The sequence below is a fragment of the Choristoneura fumiferana genome, chromosome 3, assembly GCF_025370935.1.
Source record: "Choristoneura fumiferana chromosome 3, NRCan_CFum_1, whole genome shotgun sequence".
Lineage (NCBI taxonomy): Eukaryota > Metazoa > Arthropoda > Insecta > Lepidoptera > Tortricidae > Choristoneura > Choristoneura fumiferana.
In genome coordinates, this window is record NC_133474.1 from 19,452,318 (window position 1) to 19,474,620 (window position 22,303).

Sequence of the window (22,303 nt, forward strand, 5' to 3'; positions counted from 1 at the left end):
TAGAAGTTTGATTTTTTCACAGCTCCAAGGGACAGTAGACCTGAGTATTTGATATAAATTTCAGCTTGATACCTTTACGAGTTCCTGAGAAAAAGGGTCTTGACAGATGGCCGGACAGACAACAAAGTGATCCTATAAGGGTTCCGTTTTTTCCTTTCGAGGTACGGACCCCTAAAAAAATCTCAAACTTGTCATTACAGTTTTTTTTTAATATAGCCTTTTCGAATTTTCAAAGGATGTAAGCACCTTAATCGCAAACTTGAGGATCCCTGTTATTTGGTTCAAAAGATATAAATAGCTTGTGATTTACCGCCGGAAACTTAGTTCTGCATTACGGCTACACTAATAAATACGGGTACAATAATTTTCTGTCCGCAAATCCTAAAGAGGTAAGTATTAACAATTCTGCTGATACTATTTATTTTTCACTTTCTTCGATTCTATTCACTCATCCCAGCCTATACGTCCCATTGCTGGGCACAGGCCTCCTCTCAGAATGAGAGGGCTTGGGCCGTAGTTCCCACGCGGGCCCAGTTGGGAATTGGGAACTTCACACACACCATTGAATTGATTCGCAGATTTGTGCAGGTTTCCTCACTATGTTTTCCTTCACCGTAAAGCTCGTGGTAAATTTCAAATGTAATTTCGCACATGAATACCAAAAAACTCAGAGGTGCGAGCCGGGATTTGAACCCACGATCCTCTGCTTGAGAGGCCATAGGTAAAACCACTCGGCCACCACGGCTCTATTACAGGCCCCTCTATTCACTCTTAAAGCTCGTAACGTGACACGCTGTTTTAACCACGGAGTTTTTATTAGCACGTTTCTAGACGAAAGATTCTGATCTATCATTGTTTAGTTAGCGTTTCCAAGAGTCTCCTATAATTGGCATATCATCGATAATACTGCAATGCCGTGTAACCAACAATGGCTAATTGTCACTACTTTGAAAAAATCTCGTATCTAAAATCAATATGTCAACAAAATTGAACCTTGACGTAATGTTCATAAAGTTCACTCAGACAAAATATTTATTTTGAGGTACGAGTTTTTTTTTAAGTAGTGATGTAATTACTCGATGACATACTGACTTAGGTGGTCTCAGGATATGTCGGGATGTCAGTCCGGTGGCCATTTTAGCCTCCACATATGGTTCGGTGGATTTTGTTGCTCGTATTTTATCGCTTGATGGCGACAACATGCAAGTGCATGCAACAAAGAAGTTTTTATGTCCGAGCCCTTAGAGAGACGTGCCGTGCTCTGTCCGACTGACGACAGTCTTTATAAACTCATCTACTCTCGCTTGTTGGGTTGTGTTTCGTGCGGGCGTAAAGCCGAGCTTTATACTTGCAAGAAAAATCGTGCAAGTTGCATTACATTGCGGCGCTCGATTGACCGCTACAAACTCGTTGGCTTTACGCCCTCGCAATGTAATGCAACTAGCACGATTTTTCTTGCAAGTCTGAACTCGGCTTTAGACAATACGGCCGCAGATCTGGGGCATCGCTGCATGCTTTACCGTCCCCTCAGTTGGATGTATACGTTGCTTGATAACAACACCTTAAAAAAGCAGTGGTCCAGAAACTGGAGGCCAAAGTATGTGAAGTATATTAATTAAATCAAATATGGACTAAGTAGCCTAAATCGGATAGATGTTTTGACATCATTTTTTAAAACAACGTATGTAGGAACTTTAAATAGTCTTTGGTATTTATTTCTACATTTATTTAGTTTTAAAGTAAAATGGCATGTTTTCCCAGTACTCAGCCTCCAAATTCCAGCAAACAATCTCTGTCTAACCAATGTTCAGCCTTAGCCTGAGTAAAAGAATATTTAACTTAGGAATTCAATTACCTATTTAACCTCCTTATCGTGACATGTATAGATAAATAATTAATCAGTACAAAAATTGTATACAGACACAAAATACAGGATAGACAGACGACCATTTTGGGTACGGGAACTAGGTGATATAATTATGTCAAAAGTAGGTAGCGGAAACAAAAACACAAGAAAAACACAAACAATAATATTAAGATATATAATATACATACTTACTTACATACAATACTAATACAATTCGTGTACTTACTTTCCTCATAAGGATGCATAATAATAAGTAACTTTACTGGGAATTTAATGAAATGAAATAAAAACATTTATTTCAGAAATTTTGGTGTCCATATTGTTATTGTTACTAAACACACAGAATTAATGTTGTAATACATTGGGGCTGAAACACACTAATGTAAAAGTATATTTATGTAACACACAAGCCTTTTAAAATTTCCTATCTTATTTCATGTCTTAAATTTCCAGTAATCAATCAATCATGCTGATGCTGGTTTTGGCATCAGTGCTGGCGGCCGTCAGAGCGGACTGCGATGCCTGCGTCGAGGGCCGCTGCTACACAAGGAAGACGCTGGCCCGAGAACTGTACATCCCCGACCAAATGGCTATCGACAGGAAAAACAGGATTCTCTACGTTCACACTGACTCTGAGATGAACACGGCCTTCTTTCATGAAGATCTGACGATACAACTAGTCCGTGGACAAAATTTTTCAGGACTGGCGATTGACCAAGATACACAAGTTTTATACACAGCCGATGGCAAAAATGTACATCAATATTCGAAGGATAGCCTAAATACTACTACGAAAATTACATTTACGAACCAAAATGCCTACAAACAACCAACTTCGTTAGTTTACAAAGATTGTTTGACGTACACTATAAAATCAAGACGTGGAATGAAAACTGTCCAGGAAAATATAATCAAATATTATGAAAGATTAGAACCATACGAGATTTCCGATTTCGTAGTCCAGGCTGGATGTCACTTAGCAAAAATTTATTTTATAGGCAATGACACAACATACTTTTATAACGGTGATGGACCGGCTGTTAGTGTTGTTAATACAAAAAGATTCGTATTGTCTACAGATAAATATAATAATGTGTATTTTGGAGACACAACATTAAATGTTATCTATAAGATGGACAACGAAACGAATAAATTAGTAGAATATGCAGCCTACGAGTCCGGCTCAGTGGATAAATTCGTGTTTGACAATAACAACAACATAGTTTTCTACGACTCCAGTGATGGTACCTTTGGTCTTTGGAAACCGGATTTGATTGATAGTAATGGCTGTACTATTGAAGAACCGCACTCTAAATACCGTATTAATAAGATAAATAGTATTGAGCAAAATGGCTTTATCCGCTAACAGGACCACAAGTTTGCATGATGGTCAAGGATATATTTTATTAGTGTTTTTTTTTTAGTTTTACCTATTTGAATTTAATAAAAATCTTCCTTGTTATAAAGCGAACCACGCATGGTTGGTGCTGAACGTATTCTTTGAGGTTGTGTAGTGTGCTATGCCTTATCCACACCACACTCTCACTTGTACGCCCTATTCTACCCTAGTAGCTACTCGTGGGTAATAGTATTTTATGCAACTGTATCGTAATAGGGGTCCTTAAAACACGAGTGTCCTTAAAAAACGACATTATTTAATCTATATTCATATATTAAATCCTCTATCATGTGTTCAAGAACCATTGAGAAAGACCTGCATTAACGAGAACTAGGTAGGTATGTCTGCCCCACGAGCTGCGCCCGCTGCGCGCGCGACGACGTGCTTCATAATAGAATCCAATGTCGTAATGCTGATCATTACCTATGGTTTTTGAACGCATAATTGAGGATTTACTATATGGGTGTAGATAAATATTTATTTTATCGTCACAAGCATTTAGAATTAATCTAGATTTCAACCTAAACAGCTCTTTAACGCCCACGTCACAGTTGGTCCCGGAACGATATAGCGATTGAGACACTACAGCCCTGTCCAGTAGGTATATTATATTTTTATTTTTGTTATTGTGAATAATAAACTTTAGATTTTACGAAAATTTATAAATAAAATGATGATTATTATAAATTTTATGCATTTTATTTTCGATGTATTCTTATATAATAGATAGAGGGATATCTGGAACAACACAAAAGCCTCTTTTCATTATATCATCATGGAATCGGGACCAAATCTTTAAATGTTAACCGCTAGGCTTAGACTGGAAATTTGGCGAGGTTGTTTTATTTGCAACTTTAATGAAATACATTATTTTGGAAATTTCTATGGAAATTTACAAAAAAACCTGAATTCTAATTCAACGGCTGGATCTAATTAATGGCTAAGCCGCAGGTAAACTTAAGTACCTACTATACCGGGTGGGCCCTGGAATAGGAGCAAAAAATTAACAAACAGGTTCTGCCACTCGAATGGAACTACTTTAGTTCTGCAACTTTCAAAAATTGAGTAATTTTATCATTATGTATATTCGAAACAAATTAAATGGTGTTTTCAATGTACACGGTAACGAATAGCCTAAATAAATGACATCACCTGTCGCGTAACAAAATGACGGATTGAGCAATACATTGCTTATCCAATTACACTTTAAACTATACCTAGGTAGTAAAAATCACAATAGGTACAAGTTATTTTTAAAAGTTGTAGAACTAAGTTATCTCAGGATGCAGACCGGAAGCTGTGGTTTAACGACTGCCCGAAGGAGGGTTATGTTTTTCGAGCGTATGTATAAGTATTTAATTTATGTATGTATGTATGTATGTACTCGTATGTATGTCCATTTTTTAGTCCTCGCTGCAGCCTAAACGGCTAGACAGATTTTAACATATGAGGTACCTATCATGGGATTGGTCATAACTGTCGGAATGACATAGGCTAGATAGGTAAGTACATAATATTTCAACATCGCGTCTGCGAAAAAAAAATATGTCGGAGGAATCAAAATCGTATATAACAATGTGTGGGTATCAAATAAAAGCTCATAATTAGCCCATTCTAAATATATTTGATTTATAATACTTTTAATATACCATTTTCACAGAAATATCAAAAAGTATAAAATAAAACATTAAGTATATTTAAAAAATCAAAAACCCGACTGCCTTAAAAACTAAAAGGAAAGATTTAAGTCTAGTGATCCAGAACTCTGTTAACTAGCTAATTTAAAGTTCAACAATCGGGACCCATTTAAATCGTGACCAGTGAAAATTAATGGGTCCCGACTGTTAAACTTTAAATTAGCTACTTAACAGAGTTCTAGATCACTAGATAGACTTATTTCCTTCCTTTTAGTCTTTAAGGCTTGTCTTTGAGGGTTTGTTGATTTTTCATTGCTCCTGTTACATTGCTCACCCGGTATAAGTAAAAAGATGAAAATAAATTTAGGTCACCCAAACCCATCAATTTGTCACATACCGCAATGTACATTCACATTGCACATGCAAAATAAAGTATGCAAGATTTTTTCGTAACGGCAACGGAACCTTATCGTGGGCATGTCAGACAAGTTATTGGCCGGTTTTCTTGGGGAAATTTTGGATGAAGCTTTTAATATCATGATATTATTATTGGGTTCCATTTAATATGACAATGCAAGTTAAGTCGACAAAAAGTACAGTCAGCTAAAAAAGAGTTTATTAAGAATGTTTTTTTTTACCAAAAACTTATTATTTTTTTGTCAAATAAGTTGTATTTAAATAAATAGTACCTACGGAGTTTGCCAAGTAGGTATATTTTATTTATAAGTTAAGCTGCTCTTATACTACTAAAATTCTCAAAGAAACCAAGCCATAATAGTTTTCCTTGTTATTTTGATATTTAAATTGTCATCACGATTTTTTTCATTATTTTTAAAGCCAATTGCTTGACTAACCTTTTACTCAGTGTTAAACGAGAAAAAAAACACCTCCACTTTAAAGTCTATGACAAGTACTTTATTTTAGAATTATTTTATTTTAGCGCTTTATTTGCATAATTGAAAATATTGAAATACATATATCTTCGCAAAATTACAGCGTTCTAGCACTAATAGTCTCTGATTTAAGCTGCCGACGGACGGACAGACCGACAGATAGACATGGCAAAGTATAAAGGTTCTGTTTTTTTTCCATTTTGGCTGCGTAATTTTAATGTTTTAAATTATATTCTATTGGTGTTTTTTGCACGAGATCAATTTCATAAAATAACAACAACGGATTTTCCCTGAGTACATAGATATGAAGTTAAACTTAATTATAACTTTTAGGAGTTATAATTAAGATAAAATAATATTCCACGGTCCAAGCCCGAGTCAGGTCTCATTTTATCCAAGGTTCCGTACCGAATACACACACACACATACAAACACACGCACACACACACACACGCGCACACACGCACACACACGCGCACACACGCACACACACGCATACACACACACACACACACACACACACACATGCACACATGCACACTTAAATATAAATACGCGCACTAAATCTTGGAACTTAATCATTATTGTACGTTAACAGAGGGGGCGTTGCTATCTGTGAATCAGTTATTTATCAGTCTTAAGCTTTTTCAGATAGCATCGTTTTTACTTTTTAATGTATTACCAGTGCTATTGTTCCAAATAAAGACTATTTATTATAAGTAATAATAGTTTTAAATCCAAAACTGTCAAAAACGTGTCGAATACACCTAAGATAGGGTCCCGTAGCCGTTATGAAAAAAAAACTTGCTTATTTTAAAACATGTGGTCGTTTTACTATCTGTGTCTATTTTATAACTTGGTAAATGGACAAGTGTTACTTGTTAACCTGTAGTAATATTTTTTTAAGGTTTTATTTTGCATTTTGTACGGAAATTTCCAAGCAGATTATATAAGTAACCATGCCAATTTGAATTACATCCCAAGCGAAGTAAAATGCATTATATGTAAGAATTATATTACCTTATAAGTACCTATCAAACATTGGTGGTATCAAGTAATAAGAAATTGTTATATTATTTTAGAAGGATGCATGTTCTTGTACTTAACTAAAATTTCTGGAATTTCTATACAGTACTTGGAATCTTAAGTCTTTTTAAATCACCCAAAATACGTAGACTTGAAGATATAGTAGATTGTACAACAAGAGCATAAAACGAACCATTTTACCTGAGCCGGTACGGCGAGGGTGGATAGACTTTTTTGTTTGTGGCTGTTGACACCTGATTACCTCGGTCTTAGACGAAGATTTTACTTTATGCACTAGAGCATAAAAGTAATTTCATGTCGCCTAGATCCGAGAAGTGAAAAATATTTTTTTTTCTAACGCATAAACTGAGGCATTTTGCTTTTATTATATACCTATACCCTTTTTCGATTTTTAGCGACTTTAAGAAACTCAATCGCAATTTTGAGGATCCCTATAATTTATCTCGAGAGGTATAAAAGTACCGTGTAAGTGACCCAGTACTTCAGTTGCATTTGATCTGCACCAGTACAACACATTTTTGTCCCAGAATACCAGCTATTAATGTGGTAAGTATTAACAATTCTGTTGGTTCTTGTACTGTTTTTTCCACTTGCCTCGATTCCAACGCAGTGTCAACTCTAGAAACTCATAACTGGACATTATTTTAACTATTTATATCATACTCAAGCTTCTCATACTTCATATCTAATTTGTAGAACTTTGGAGATCTTACTAGAACATTTCTGCTAAAAACTTCCCTTGTTCCTCGTAGATAACCAAGTTTGATAACTGGTATTCGACTAGGAAAAATAATTCCTTCTAGCTAACTCGGTTATCAAACGGGATTATTTTTTTCCTCGTAGAAAATTTTGTTTTCTACGACGAAGACCTTTTCTTCCTAGCTAACTCGGTTATCAAGTGGGATTATATTTTTCCTCGTAGAAAACCGTTATTTTATTTGGTTTTCTACGACGAATACCATTTACTACTTAGCTAACTTGGTTATCAAATGGGGTTATTTTTTACTTCGTAGAAAACTACGAAATTAAAATACATTGTAAACGTAATCTCTTATTACAACAATTCTGTACTTATAAATTAAATGACAATTCACCATTTCAGAAAAGTCCTACTTCTTAAAAAAGAAAAATGAACAGAAAAAAAGCAGAGATTAGTCTAATTCGGTTGTCAAAATTTCATAAACTACTAGCTTTTGCCTGCAACTTCACCCGCATGGGATTCGGTTTCAACATTCCCTCAGAAACTATGGAAAGTAAAAACTAAAACTAATAACTAAATAAAAATGAATTTCAAACCATTTCTTCAGGCTGCATTACCCTTATGTTTTGACTAAATAACCTTTATAAACCGGATAAAATTAAAGAAGGCAACAAATATTGTGTTGGTAATTGCCTTGAAAAAAAAGCCTGAATGGGTTCGAGAAAAGTATGGTACGGCCGTGCCTTTGTTTTTGTTTTGCTCGACTTGGCGGGGGCACTACCGTGCCCCCAGATAGTCGTCCTACTGTCAATGTGTGATTGTCTTCTAAAAACGTCAAAGCGCAGCTGACAAATACAAATTATGAGTGTAGAGTTAGAAATGAAGTAGTACTATAAGAGTACCATAAACTAAGCAGAACACACATACATATATATTTTAAAATAATGAAGGTATTCAAAAATAAATGCAATCAACTGACTTAAAATGAAAAAATATTTTTGAGATGTCTGAGGTTTTCATTTATTTAATTAACACCTTGGATTTTGCCAATATGATTTTTTTCAGATATTTAAAGCTAACAGTTTAGCCTGTAACAAAAAGTATTATTTTGAAGCCTCATATTTTCCAAATGAATCCCTAGATGAAAAGAAATCTTTGAACATGAAACTACCGTGAGACTCACTCATATTAAATGATATTGTAACGGAAAAGTCACGTCTTAAACCGAGTTTAGCTCGACATGTTTCGGGCTATTTCGTAGCCCTTCTTCTCAGGAGCACTGTGTGTGGGCGCTGTGTGTGTGTGCGTGTTGCGGCAGCCGCCGAGTCGCGTGCTCCTGAGAAGAAGGGCTACAAAATAGCCCGAAACATGTCGAGCTAAAGTCGGTTTAAGACGTGAGTTATCCGTTACAATATAATTAAAAAAAAAAAACCTTACCAAGCAAGTAACCTTTTTGTGAAAATTTGTTGGCATAGTTTACATACAAATACATACTTATGCAAAATTACAGCTTTCTAGCACTAACGCGACTTTAAGATAAGCCGCGAACGGACAGATGGGCGGGCAAAAAGATGCAGATAGTATAGCTAAAGGATAACGATTCCTTATGGAGCTATGTAACCTTAAAATGAGGGTCTACAGAATTTTATTGTGCCAAATTTAACAGTTTAGGGTTTTGAATCAAATTTCAAACTATTTAAATTAATGTCTTAAATTTTCAGTACGATCAATCATGCTGCTACTAGTTCTGGCATCAGTGTTGGCGGTTGCCAGAGCGGACTGCGACGCCTGCATTGAGGGCCGCTGCTACACAAGGAAGACGCTCGCCCGAGAACTGCACATCCCCGACCAAATGGCCATCGACAGAAAAAACGGTATTCTCTACGTCCACACTGATTCAGAGATGAACACGGCCTTCTTCCACGAAGATCTAACGATACAACTAGTCCGTAGACAAAATTTTACAGGGCTGGCGGTTGACCAGGATACACAGATTTTATACACAGCCGATAGCAAAAATATACAACAATATTCGAAGGATAGTCTGAATACCTGTAATAATAAAACAGTATTGCCTAGAAAATTTGGCAACGAACAGCCAATAATGTTAATTCACAAAGATTGCATAACGTACACTAAAAAATCCAAAACGGGTCTGTTTTTTCTTAATAAAGATGGTACTGAGGAATGGATATACGGGTCTTCAAAAAAATTTACGATTTCAGATTTCGTAGTCCAGGTTGGATGTATCCCAACTAAACTTTATTTCGTGGCTAATGACACAACATACTTTTTAGGACATAGTGAAAAAACAATTAATGGAACCACTAAATTCGTACCAGATGATTCGTTGCTTGTAGCTAGAAAAAACTTTGTACTATCTACTGATAAATATAATAATGTATTTTTTAAAGACGCAACGTTAAATGTTATCTATAAGATGAACGACGAAACAAACAAATTAGTAGAATATGCAGCCTACGAGTCCGGCTCAGTAGACAAATTCGTATTTGATAAAAACAACAATATAGTTTTCTACGACTCCAGTGATGGTAGTTTTAATCTTTGGAAACCTGATTTGTCTGATAGTGCCCGCTGTACTATAACAGCACCTCACTCTAAATATCAAATTACAAAGAAACCTAATATTGATCAAAATTGCTTTAACCACTAGCAGACGCAAAGATTTTCATGATGATGATTTTGTATTTATATTAAATTTGCATTACATTTCAATACGATGTCAATGCCGAGAAAGGCTCAGAAGCGTTTCAGCCGATGTATTTTTGTTTATTTGTGATACCAAAGCCGGCGAAGGAGCTTATACATTCTCCTTAAGTTATCGGTTATATTAGTAATTCTGTGATACTACGTTATTATTTTACATAGACCTCACTATGAAGAAATGTAAGCTATAGCTCTAAAATCGATGGCATCTCTCACTGTTTTGAAGCTTGCAATGGTTTGCCAGCGGTTTAATTGCTTACATTTCACCATTGCGAGATCAGCATAATATTATAATAGCAGAACCACTGAATTACCAAGTATTTCAGCGATAAGCCAAGATTTTTCATTACTTTGTTATAAAGATGTCCACTCATAGTTGTCGTTGGACATATTCTTTGACGTTGCTAACGCATACATATTATGGAGGTTGGAACACTTCTGAGTGGTTTTCACTAAAAAGTGTGTCTTACTGAAAAGCTATGTATTTCATACATGAAGCCAATGATAATTGTTATACCTAATTTGCATGCATTTAATCTTATTAGATAGCAATAAGATAATCAAAGTTTCATTATCAGGTCAAACATTGTGTTTACACTTTACGACCTTATGGCCTGTCGGTGTACTGCCGTTTCGCCAAAATATTTTTCAATGAACTAAAAAAAGTAACGCCTGATTCAATAAATTATTTAAAATATTTTTCGCCAAATTTCACTTCCCAAAAAACTTATCGCAGTAGTTTCATTTCCCAAACGAATCTTTACCATATTTACATTTCGCATTTTACTCAGTTGGTCAAATTATCATTTGGCATAATTTCACTTTGTCAATTTTTATTACGACAAACGTTTATTAAGCAAACGTTTTATTTTGGCTAATATTGTATTCCAAAAAAATGATTGTTCAAAATGACATTTCGCACAAACCAACCACAGAAGCCAACTGCTACCAGAAAAGTAGGTTAGGTTGTAACGAGGTGTGTCACAACTCGTTTCTTCCTTACTCTTTGGGCTGTCTGGTCTAACACACATTTTAAGAAAATGACACTTAAATTCAATTTTCCTTTTCTAAATTCTACACCTGTTCGATTTACGTCAAGGTAGCCATTCTATTCAGAGCCTCCAAGCTGAACAGATACCTGTCTTTTATCCTAGATTCTATAAATTTCCTAAAACTCCTTAACTAGCTCATTTACAACACATATATATACGAAGGAAGGTTTATTTCCTTCCACAGTTTCAAATTATTGTGCAGTGCGTTAGTGAAGTTCATTAGCTTGTGATACTGCTGCACTTCAGTATTATTGATTTGTATAAAATAAAGAACTGGTTACGGAAACGTATGTTGATTAACTATGTATTTTTATAATTGTCGATACAATGTCAAAGCATACCTATTTAAATACTTAAGACCGCGTCTGTTTGTCCGCAGGTGCCCTTTTATAATTATCTTTAATAAATATTACTAGTCTGCCTTCTCCCGCCTTCTTCATTCCTCTACCAACTTCCCCGGTCACTACTGCGTGACAAGGTTAGGTTAGAACTGCGTCTTCCACAGAAACGAATTGCTATCAGAAAAGTAGATGAGGTTAGACTGCGTCTCAAACAGAAACGAACTGCTATCAGAAAAGTAGGTTAGGTTAGGTTAGAACTGCGCCCCCCACATAAACGAACTGCTACCAGAAAAGTAGGTTAGGTTAGGGTAAAACTGCGTCCCCCGCAAAAACGAACTGCTATCAGAAAAGTGTAGGTTAGGTTAGGTTAGAACTGCGCCCCCCACAGAAATGAACTGCTCCCAGAAAAGGAGGTTATTATGTCATGCGATATTTTGGGAAGATTACGTTATGCCAAATGATACATTTTACTAAATAATACTTGGTAATATGAAACATGAGTAAATGATGAATTGTGAAACAATAATTTGCCTAAAAAAAATCATTAACTGTAAAATTGCGATAAGTTTTTTTTGCCAATGATTTTTTGCCAAATGATAATTTGAGTAAAATATTTTGGGATGTGATACTTTGGGAAAAGTTTTTTGCCCATACATTAGTAATCCCGATCACATGTGTTTGCCTTTTTCTATAAAATTTACAAGAGGTTTACGGTGACAAGGTAGTACCTTGAAGGTACTAAAGTGTAAAGATAATCCTTGATAGATGACCTTCAGATGACCTTCACTCTACTCAATTAATAATAATTATTAAAAGTCGTACATCAAGACCTTGTAAAGAATTAATTCTGGGCTAGGTATGAGTGTTTGTACTATCTTGTTTTATTATTTGCGTTATGGTGTTACATTTAAAATAAATAATATCCTTGTATTTAAAATTTTGTTTCTTTTTTATAAATCTCGAACTAAGTATAACTAAGTATATTCGAACTTTCTGTTAGTAAAAGTAATCTGTCATGTTTTACTTCCCGTGTCTCAGTCAAAGTCAATTCAATATATCTTTATTCAATTTAGGCTATGACAAGCTCTTATGAATGTCAAAAAAATCTACTACCGGTTTGGAAAAACCTCTATATTGAGAAGAATCCCGCAAGAAACTAGTTAGCTTATTTATGTGTTGTTATGGTATCTATCTACCTATCTATCTGTTTAGATTTGTTGTGTATGTGTATTGTATGTGTTAGTTTTATGTATTCTTGATACAGCTCTAATCTACTGTAAATTGCACCACCTGCTAAAATGTATTCCTTATTTCTGTCCATTATAAAGGTTGCCTGGAAGAGGTCGCTCTGAAGCGATAAGGCCGCCTATTGCTTACCTTAGAAAATCTCTATGTATATACTTGTGTTCTCTGTACTGTTTACTGTATTGGTGTGCAATAAAGAGTTATTGTATTGTATTGTATTGAAACTGTATTTTTTTAAACAGATTTACATTTAGTTTACAGATTACAAGTATTTAGCACAACTACATTTTTTTAACACAGTAGATTCGCTATTTGAAGTAATGAATTATCAATACGAATCGGATTATTTCCAAATATCCCTGTTCATGATATAATCATTAATTTTATAATACGCCTTAGAACTTAAAACCTAAAACTGCTAAAAGCGGCTCTGAAGCGGTAACGTTTCGTGTGCTCTGCCTACCCCATTTGGGAATACAGGAGTAATGTTTGTGTGTGTGTGAGCCTTAGATATTAATGTTTTCTTGATAACAGATATAAATTTGGTATCTGTTTGATCAGTAATATTTTTTGGAATTTTATTGTAAAAACGTATGCAATTTCCCAGAAACGACTTTTTGGTTTTAGCCAGTCTTTAAGCTGGAACTCTGAACTTCCCTCTGTTTCTCGTAGAGTTTGGCTTATCGATGTTTGTGGGGAAATCACATATATTTTTCCTAAGATACATATTTATTTTCAAATACATAAAACGATGCTAGGGTAAGGATACCTGTTTCCATAAAAAAAGATCTTAAACATTCTCGCGTCTTCAAATTATAGATTGATCTAGTTGCCCTCTTTTGCACAATAAAAATTTACTCATTTTATGCGGATCTGCTGCAAGCATACAATGTATTGAGTGTTGAGATATCATCTCAAGCAAACTCAGCCGTAATAGTTTTTCTTGTTAAGTTGACATTTATACTCTCATAATGAATTGACATTCACTTTTAACTTAATGTTTGACGAGAAATAAGTTTTTGGTAAAAATTTCATTTTTAATAAATGTTTTTTTTGCTGACTGTACTTTTTGTTGACTGTCGGTACTTCTATTGTCACCCAAACTACATTTGCATAGCAAATTTCAATTCGATGCCATTAACCATTGAAGAGTTCCGTCGGATCACAAAGCTCAAACAGTGAAGTTACCTCGGGCTAGGGGCGGTGTTAATCAAACCATAGAAATTAAGCCGTTGAACAAACAAAGACTTGATCGTCTCAAAACAAACATCGCGCAAAAAGTAAACAATTTAAAAGTAAATACTAAAAATCCAAACGAAAATTTCAAAATATTGTTAAATACTGTATGCGAGGAATACGATAAAACGTGTAGTAAAAAACGTATTAAAATAGGAAACAAACTATCATTCAATGAATGGGCTACACCCGGAATACGTAGGAGTAGGGACGTCTTATATGATCTTTATGATAAGAAATCGTGTACCACTGATGAACGTTTCCACCAGTATGTCAGGGATTATTCAAAATTGTTCAAAATTATATGTAATAAAGCAAAAGCAGCCCATGTAACTAATAAAATTAAGTCCTCTGATGATAAAATTAAAACAGTTTGGAAAATTATAAATACTGAAACCGGTCGACGTAAGAACGCGGAGTCCTCTATATCATTAAAGATTAACAACGTATTAGAAACGGACGCGGTTAAAGTAGCTAACGAGTTTAATACCTACTTCTCTAAAATCCCCATCGAAACGACAAAATGTCTCGCGTCTTCCTCGAAGTTAGCTGAATCGCTCTTAAAACAAAACGTATCTATTCCAAACTTAAGTAATTTTAAATTCACGCATGTCTCTCCCTGTGACATCATTAAGACTTTTAGATTATTGAAAGTAAAAAAAAACGGAAGACTTGTGGGGCGTCTCAGTTAAGGTTCTACATTCCATTTTAGATGTCGTTGCTCCAACTTTAGCATTTATTTTTAATAGCTGTATAGATGAAGGCGTGTTTCCAGATTTGATGAAATATAGTAAAGTAGTTCCTATTTTTAAATCAGGTGATAAAGATAATCCCTCTGATTATCGTCCTGTGTCCATCCTATCAGCGTTTAGCAAAATATTCGAAAAAATAATGCTGACGCAAATGATCTCGCATTTTAATACCCATAAAATCATGCATCCACAGCAGTTCGGATTCACAAAAGGCAGGTCTACTACAGACGCGGGTCATAGTTTAGTTAAATTCATATTGCAAGCTTGGGAGGAATCGCATGACGCTATAGGTGTATTCTGCGACCTTTCGAAAGCTTTTGGTTGTGTGGATCATGATACTTTAATTTGTAAGTTAAATTTTTATGGCATTCGTGGCCTCGCTTTAGAACTCATTAAATCTTACCTCACACAAAGAAAGCAAAAGGTAGCGATTAACGGAACGGTATCGGAGGGATCTGTGGTCGAAATGGGAGTGCCTCAAGGATCCATTCTTGCCCCATTCCTGTATCTTATTTATGTAAATGACCTTACTTATATGGTAAGCCAAAAGTCGGGTATAGTTATGTTTGCTGACGACACGTCTTTACTGCTCAAGGTTAGTAGAAAAGATACCGACTTCATTGAGCCCAATGAAACCCTGTCCGTGATATCCGCATGGTTTGCTGCCAATAATTTGTTACTAAATCCTAAGAAAACTAAATGTATTAAATTCTCGTTGATAAATTCATCTAGCTCGAATTCAGCTTCTAATATAAAGTTAAATGGTCAAACTATTGAATTTGTAAAATCAACAGTATTTTTAGGAATAACGCTCGATTCTAAACTACAGTGGGGACCTCACGTCACAGCAATCGCGGGTAGATTGAGCTCTGCTGCTTTTGCAGTTTGGAAAATACGGCAGCTAACCGATGTGGCGACGGCACGGTTGGTGTATTTTGCTTACTTTAATAGCATTATTTCGTACGGCCTTATTTTATGGGGATCTGCTGCAGACATTGAGTCAATTTTTATCTTACAAAAGAGAGCAATTAGAGCAGTTTATAATTTGAAGACGCGTGAATCTTTAAGATCTTTTTTTAAGGAAACAGATATCCTAACCCTGCCGTCGCTTTATGTTTTTGAAATAATCATGTATGTTAGGAAGAACATATGTGATTTTCCCACTAACGTCGATAAGCCAAAGGCTACTAGAAGCACAGGGAAGCTTAAAGTTCCATCTTACAGACTGGCTAAAACCAAAAAATCTTTTCTGGGAAATTGCATACGTTTTTATAATAAAATTCCAAAAAATATTATAAATGAAACGGATACAAAATTCAGATCTATTGTCAAGAAGACATTAATATCAAAAGCGTATTATAAAGTTAATGATTATATCATGGACAGGGATATTTGGAAATAATTCCGATCCGCATTAGCGATCCCTTCAAATAGCGAACCTACTGTGTTAAAAATAAAGTTGTGTTAAATACTTGTGATGTATACATATCATTTAATAATAATGTAAATCTGTTTTAAAAAAAAATATATACCTCGTTGAGCTTCTTGCCGGATTCTTCTCAGCAGAGGTTTTTTCCGAACCGGTGGTAGATTTTTTTTTGACATTCATAAGTGCTTGTTATAGCCTAAATTGAATAAAGATATATATTTGACTTTGAGTTCTGTCCTGTGGAGACAATCTTGGCCGGATTACCAGGATGTCATTAACGGATTATTGTATTGTCACGCCATTCACATAAGTAAATTTCAAGTCAATCCAACTACTGGAAGTTAGTCGAATTTAACTTGCAAGATTTGATTGCAGACAGACAGACAGACAATGGGACAGGTGAAACTTAATAAAAGCGTGTAAAAAAACACCCCCCTTTACATCTATGGGAAGTACCCTAAATAATATTTTATTTTAGCACTTATCGGCATAATTGCCACACATATCTACGCAAAATTGCTAGCAATTTCTAGCACTTATTATCCTCTGAACTAAGCAGCTGACGGATGGACAGACCGATAGACAGACATGGTAAACTAAAAGGGTTCCGTTTCTGTCATTTTGGCTATGGAATTTATAAATTTATAAATTATATTCTATTTGTATTTGTATTTTTTGAACGAGTTCAATTTCATAAGATAACCATAACGGATTTCCCCTGAGTACATAATTATATGCTATTGAGCGTAACAGGGGCTCTAAGGTGTTTACCAGGGATCTGTCTGTTGGTCAAAGCCGGTTGATGAAGCTCAAGACCGACGACGACAGAATCGTTTCATCCAAACCTGAGCTGTTGGAGGAAGTTGAAAAATTTTATGGACAAATATACACGACAACCCGAACACCCGTCAAAAATCTAGCTAAAGACCCGAGGGCTAGATTAACCCGACACTATACCGAAGACATCCCGGACGTCAGCCTGTACGAGATTAGTATGGCCCTCAAACAGCTAAAGAATGGCAAAGCCCCGGGTGACGACGGAATTACAGCCGAACTTCTGAAGGCGGGTGGTGGACCAGTCCTTAAGGGCCTTCAGACGCTGTTTAGTTCCGTCCTTCACCAAGGGAGAACGCCGAAAGCATGGAACAGAAGTGTGGTGGTGCTCTTCTTCAAAAAAGGTGATAACACCTGCTGAAGAACTATAGAACTATCTCACTTCTGACCCATGTTTACAAGCTGTTTTCCAGGGTCATCACAAACCGTCTCACACGCAGGCTTGACGACTTCCAGCCTCCCGAACAAGCGGTTTCCGAAAGGCTTAGTACCGTAGACCACATACATGCGTTGCGGCAGGTTATACAGAAGACTGAAGAGTATAACCTCCCCCTTTGCCTGCATTTGTGGACTACGAGAAAACCTTCGATTCGATCGAAAACTTGGGCTGTGCTGCAGCTCTCCAGAGGTGCAAGTTGACTATCGGTATATCGAAGTATTGAAGTATCTGTACAAAAACGCCATTATGTCCGTCCAACTACAGGATCAGAGCACGAAGCCTATTCCTCTGCAGCGGGGAGTCAGACAAGGAGATGTGATCTCTCCGAAACTGTTCACCGCTGCATTGGGGGATGCTTTTAAGGCCTGACTGGAAAGACGATGCAATAACATTAATGGCGAGTACTTCACTCATCTTCGATTCGCCGACGACATTGTAGTCATGGCTGAGACCATGGAGGGCCTCGGTGCTATGCTCGCTGACCTCAGTAGAGTTTCCGACCGAGTTGGCCTGAAAATGAACATGGACAAGACGAAAGTCATGTCTAATATCCATGTTGTACCAACTCCCGTAGTAGTCGGAGACTCTGCGCTCGAAGTTGTTGACGACTATCTATACCTGGGACAAACGGTCCAGTTAGGTAGGTCCAACTTTGAGAAAGAGATCACTCGTCGATTCCGACTCGGCTGGGCAGCGTTCGGGATGCTTTGCAGTGTCTTTTCGTCCAAATTACCGCAGTGCTTGAAGTCAAAAGTCTTTGACCAGTGTGTGTTGCCAGTGATGACATACGGATCTGAGACGTGGGCGCTAACGATGGGCCTCATGAGAAAACTCAAAGTTACTCAGAGGGCTATGGAGAGGGCTATGATCGGGGTTTCTCTGCGGGATAGAATTAGAAATGATGATATCCGCAGTAGAACTAAGGTTACCGACTAGCCCGAAGAATTGCGAAACTAAAGTGGTAGTGGCCGGGGCACATTGCTCGCAGGACTGATGGCCGATGGGGTCAGAAGATTCTCGAATGGCGTCCGCGGACCGGGAGACGAGCTGTCGGTAGGCCTCCAACAAGATGGAGCGACGACTTGGTTAAGATCGCGGGATCGCGGTGGATGCGGAAAGCACAAGACCGGTCTGAGTGGAGAGCCTTGGGGGTGGCCTATGTCCAGCAGTGGACGTCTTTCGGCTGACATGATGATGATGAAGATGACATAGATTATATTGTTATCGTTAACCTTAATTATGACTTTTAGGAGTTTGTCCCAGTAACGGTTAGGCATAAAATAAAATCATACGGTCCAAGTCCGAGTCAGGTCTCATTTTATCCAAGGTTCTGTACCAAGTAGTTTTAAATCCCACCAAAAACAAAACCGGTCAGAAACGTGTCTGACGTGCCTAAGGTAGGGTCCCGTAGTAGTTATGAAAAAAAATCTTGCATGCCTTATTTTAACATTGTGGTCGTTGCTATCTGTGTCTTTTTATAACTTGGTCAATAGACAAGTATATACAATAAGTACCTATCTAACATTGTGATAATATCAAGAAATAAGAAATTGTTATATTAATTGATTTTAGAATGATGCATATTCTTGTAAATAAAATTTCTGGAATTTCTATACAGTAAAAAAAAGTTTGTTCAATCTTCCAAAATAGGTACGTAGACTTGAAGATTAAAATACTTAATATTCTTTTTCGAACGCATAAACAGAGGCGTTTTGCTTTAATTATACCATTTTTAGATTTTTAGCGACTTTAAGGAACTTAATCGCCAATTTGAGGATCCCTATAATTTATCTCGAGAGATATAAATAAGTGATCATTTCTGTACTTTGTCGCATTCAGTCGTTACACATATGGCTTTTCAAACATGACGTTAAAGTGACAAGGTACCAAAGCGCTCACTTATTTATGACGTTGACTGTACCTAACTTAGTTTTTAGGGTTCCGTGCCTCAAAAGGAAAAAATGGAACCCTTATATGATCATTTTTTGACAGACGTCTGTCTGACTGTCAAATTTAAATTCTAATTCTAATCATTTATTCAGTAAATAGGCCGCAATGGGCACTTTTACACGTCACTTTTACACGTCATTTTTTAAACTACCAGCGCTTTCGGAAAGACCATCATTGCCAAGAAGAATGCGCCGCAAGAATAATGGCAGAAAGTCATTTTTTCAAAATAAAAATAAAATAATTACAAATAAAATACTTAAAAACTACAGTATACAAATAAAAAAAAAATACAGGGATGTATGGGCCATGGGTATTAAGCTTTGGATTCCGAAGGCAAGCTCACGTCTGCCGCCCCCAAAGTTAGCTCACACGCACTCATGTCATGCTCTGAAAGCAAAGCGGTACCTCTGTGTCTGTCTGACTTTCTGTCTGTCTGTCAAGACCCTTTTTCTCGGGAATGCGTTGAGGTATCAAGCTGAAATTTATATCAAATACTCAGGTCTACTGGTCTGCTGTGAAAATATCAAACTTCTAAGCCAACGCAATCAAAAGATGCAGCTGTTTATGCTGCAAATTTCCGCAAATTTTCGAAACACGCAAGGGAATCAAACCCTACCAGGTACTTTCCGTGAACTCAGAATCTTAAAATTTGGTATGAAGGTAGCTATTATAACACAACCAACTAGAAAGTCTGAAAAATCTTGATTTTTTATGTCTGTCTGTAAATATCAATGACCAATATAATCTGACCCCACACTGCGTACATTTTGCTAAAGAGTAGGGCTCTGCATACACTGGGTGTCTTAAATCACTCGGAAAAAGCGAGAAATATCTTCAAGACACGATTCCCGTTCACTTACATACCTATAAATGTGTACGGAACCCTCGGTGCGCGAGTCCGACTCGCACTTGCCCGGTTTTTTTAAGGATTTTGTATTTTGCATGGAGTTTGCCAAATAGGTAGGTAGGTATATTTCATAAGTTAAGTCTGCTATTACTAATATAATTTATTGAGTATTGAGATCTCATCTCAAGCAAACTCAGCCGTAATAGTTTTCCTTGTTAATTTGATATTTGTACTCTCATAATGAATTGACATTCGTATTAAATATAATGACCCGGATAACTCACGTCTTAAATCGAGTTTGCGCGCGGTTGCAGCAGCCGCTGAGTCGCGTTGCTCCGAAGACGAAGGGCTACGGATTAGCCCGAAACATGTCGAGCTAAACTCGATTTAAGACGTGAGTTATCCGGGTCATTATATTTAATATGAGTGAGTCTCACGGTAGTTTCATGTTCAAAATTGACATTCGCTTTTAACTTAATGTTAGACGAGAAAAAAATCATCCCCGCTTTACATCTATGGGAGGTACTCTAAATAATATTTTATTTTAGCACTTTATCGGCATAATTGTCACACATGTCTACGCAAAATTACAGCGTTCTAGCACTAATAATTATCCTCTGAGTTAAGCAGAAGACGGACGGACAGACCGATAGACAGACATGGCAAATTATTAAGGGTTCCGTTTCTGCCATTTTGGCTACGAGTTTTTATTTGCACGAGATCAATTTCATAAAATAACCACAACAGATTTCTCCTGAGTAGGTACATAGATAATGTTATCCTTAAACTTAGTATAACTTTTAGGGGTTTTTCCCTGTAACGGTTAGGTAGGTATAAAATAATATGCCACGGTCCAAGCCCGAGTCAGGTCTCATTTATCCAAGGTTCCGTACCGAGTAGTTTTAAATCCCACCAAGAACAAAACCAGTCAAAAAAGTATCGGACACGCCTAAAATAGGGTCCCATAGCCGTTATGAAACCCGACTGTAACTCCCCAAGTACCCACATACGTTTTATGAAACAAAACAAAACTACCCAAAAATTATTAATAAATTTTTCGTTAAACTTTTTGGATTTGACAATTAATAGATTTAATAATAAACACCAATTCAAAATTTACCGAAAGCCCACGTACACAGATGCCGTGATACCAGCATCATCTAATCACCCGTGGCAGCATAAATTAGCAGCTTTTCATTGTTATGTACATAGATTGTTAACTGTACCTCTTTCTAGGGAAGATTTTGATTTAGAGTTAAATACTATTTATCAGATAGCGTTGTCGAATGGTTATACTAAATCAATGGTCAATAGTTTGGTTCAGAAGAAGCAGGCACGGATAGTGAATAGCATGCTTTATGCCGTGTTACCATCGCAGTCTTCTAACAAATATAGGTGTAGCATTTCATACGTTGGTCGTTTGTCTGATAGAATTTGTGGTATTTTAAAATCAAACAATGTTAAGGTAGCCTTTAAGACTAACAACTCTTTGTACTCTAAACTTTGTAACCACAAAGAGAAGGTAGATACAAGCTCACTTGTAGTGACTGCAGTAAAGTATATGTTGGTCAGACAGGTCGCAGTTTTAATGCTAGATTTAAAGAGCATGTTTCGGCATATAGAATGAGCAAGTAAGTATTTTGTTGTTCAATCATTCTTTATCGGCTCGATTCGATGTTTTATTGTAATTGTCTAGATTTTAAATGAGATAGTTGCTACGGCTATTATTAATCAGGTAAATTTAGTTTCATACCTTGGTATTTAATGGTAGAAACATGCCTTGACAGTAAATAAATATAAATCAAGGTAGTTTTGAAGGACAGTTCATAAAACGTATGTGGGTAGGTACTTGGGGAGTTACAGTGACAAGTTAAAAAGTCTAACAACTGGTAGCATGGTGTACGGTTG

General features: G+C 36.4%; 2 protein-coding genes across 2 annotated transcripts; both read left to right on the top strand.

The window, feature by feature from the left end:
- The first annotated feature begins 325 nt into the window (after positions 1-325).
- Positions 326-3,939, top strand: LOC141426267 (uncharacterized). Its single transcript, XM_074085117.1, has 2 exons — positions 326-389; positions 2,321-3,939. The coding sequence occupies exon 2, from the start codon at positions 2,334-2,336 to the stop codon at positions 3,231-3,233; it is 900 nt and encodes a 299-aa protein (XP_073941218.1). The 5' UTR covers positions 326-389; positions 2,321-2,333; the 3' UTR covers positions 3,234-3,939.
- Positions 3,940-7,319: 3,380 nt separating this feature from the next.
- On the top strand, positions 7,320-12,421 carry LOC141426268 (uncharacterized). The gene is made up of 2 exons (XM_074085118.1): positions 7,320-7,389; positions 9,265-12,421. Exon 2 carries the CDS (start codon positions 9,276-9,278, stop codon positions 10,215-10,217), a length of 942 nt encoding a protein of 313 aa, XP_073941219.1. The 5' UTR covers positions 7,320-7,389; positions 9,265-9,275; the 3' UTR covers positions 10,218-12,421.
- The last annotated feature ends 9,882 nt before the right edge of the window (positions 12,422-22,303 follow it).

What these genes read in the sequence shown, in the direction of transcription:
- LOC141426268 (XM_074085118.1), top strand. Translation starts at nt 9,276, where the DNA reads ATGCTGCTACTAGTTCTGGCATCAGTGTTGGCGGTTGCCAGAGCGGAC.
- LOC141426267 (XM_074085117.1), top strand. Translation starts at nt 2,334, where the DNA reads ATGCTGATGCTGGTTTTGGCATCAGTGCTGGCGGCCGTCAGAGCGGAC.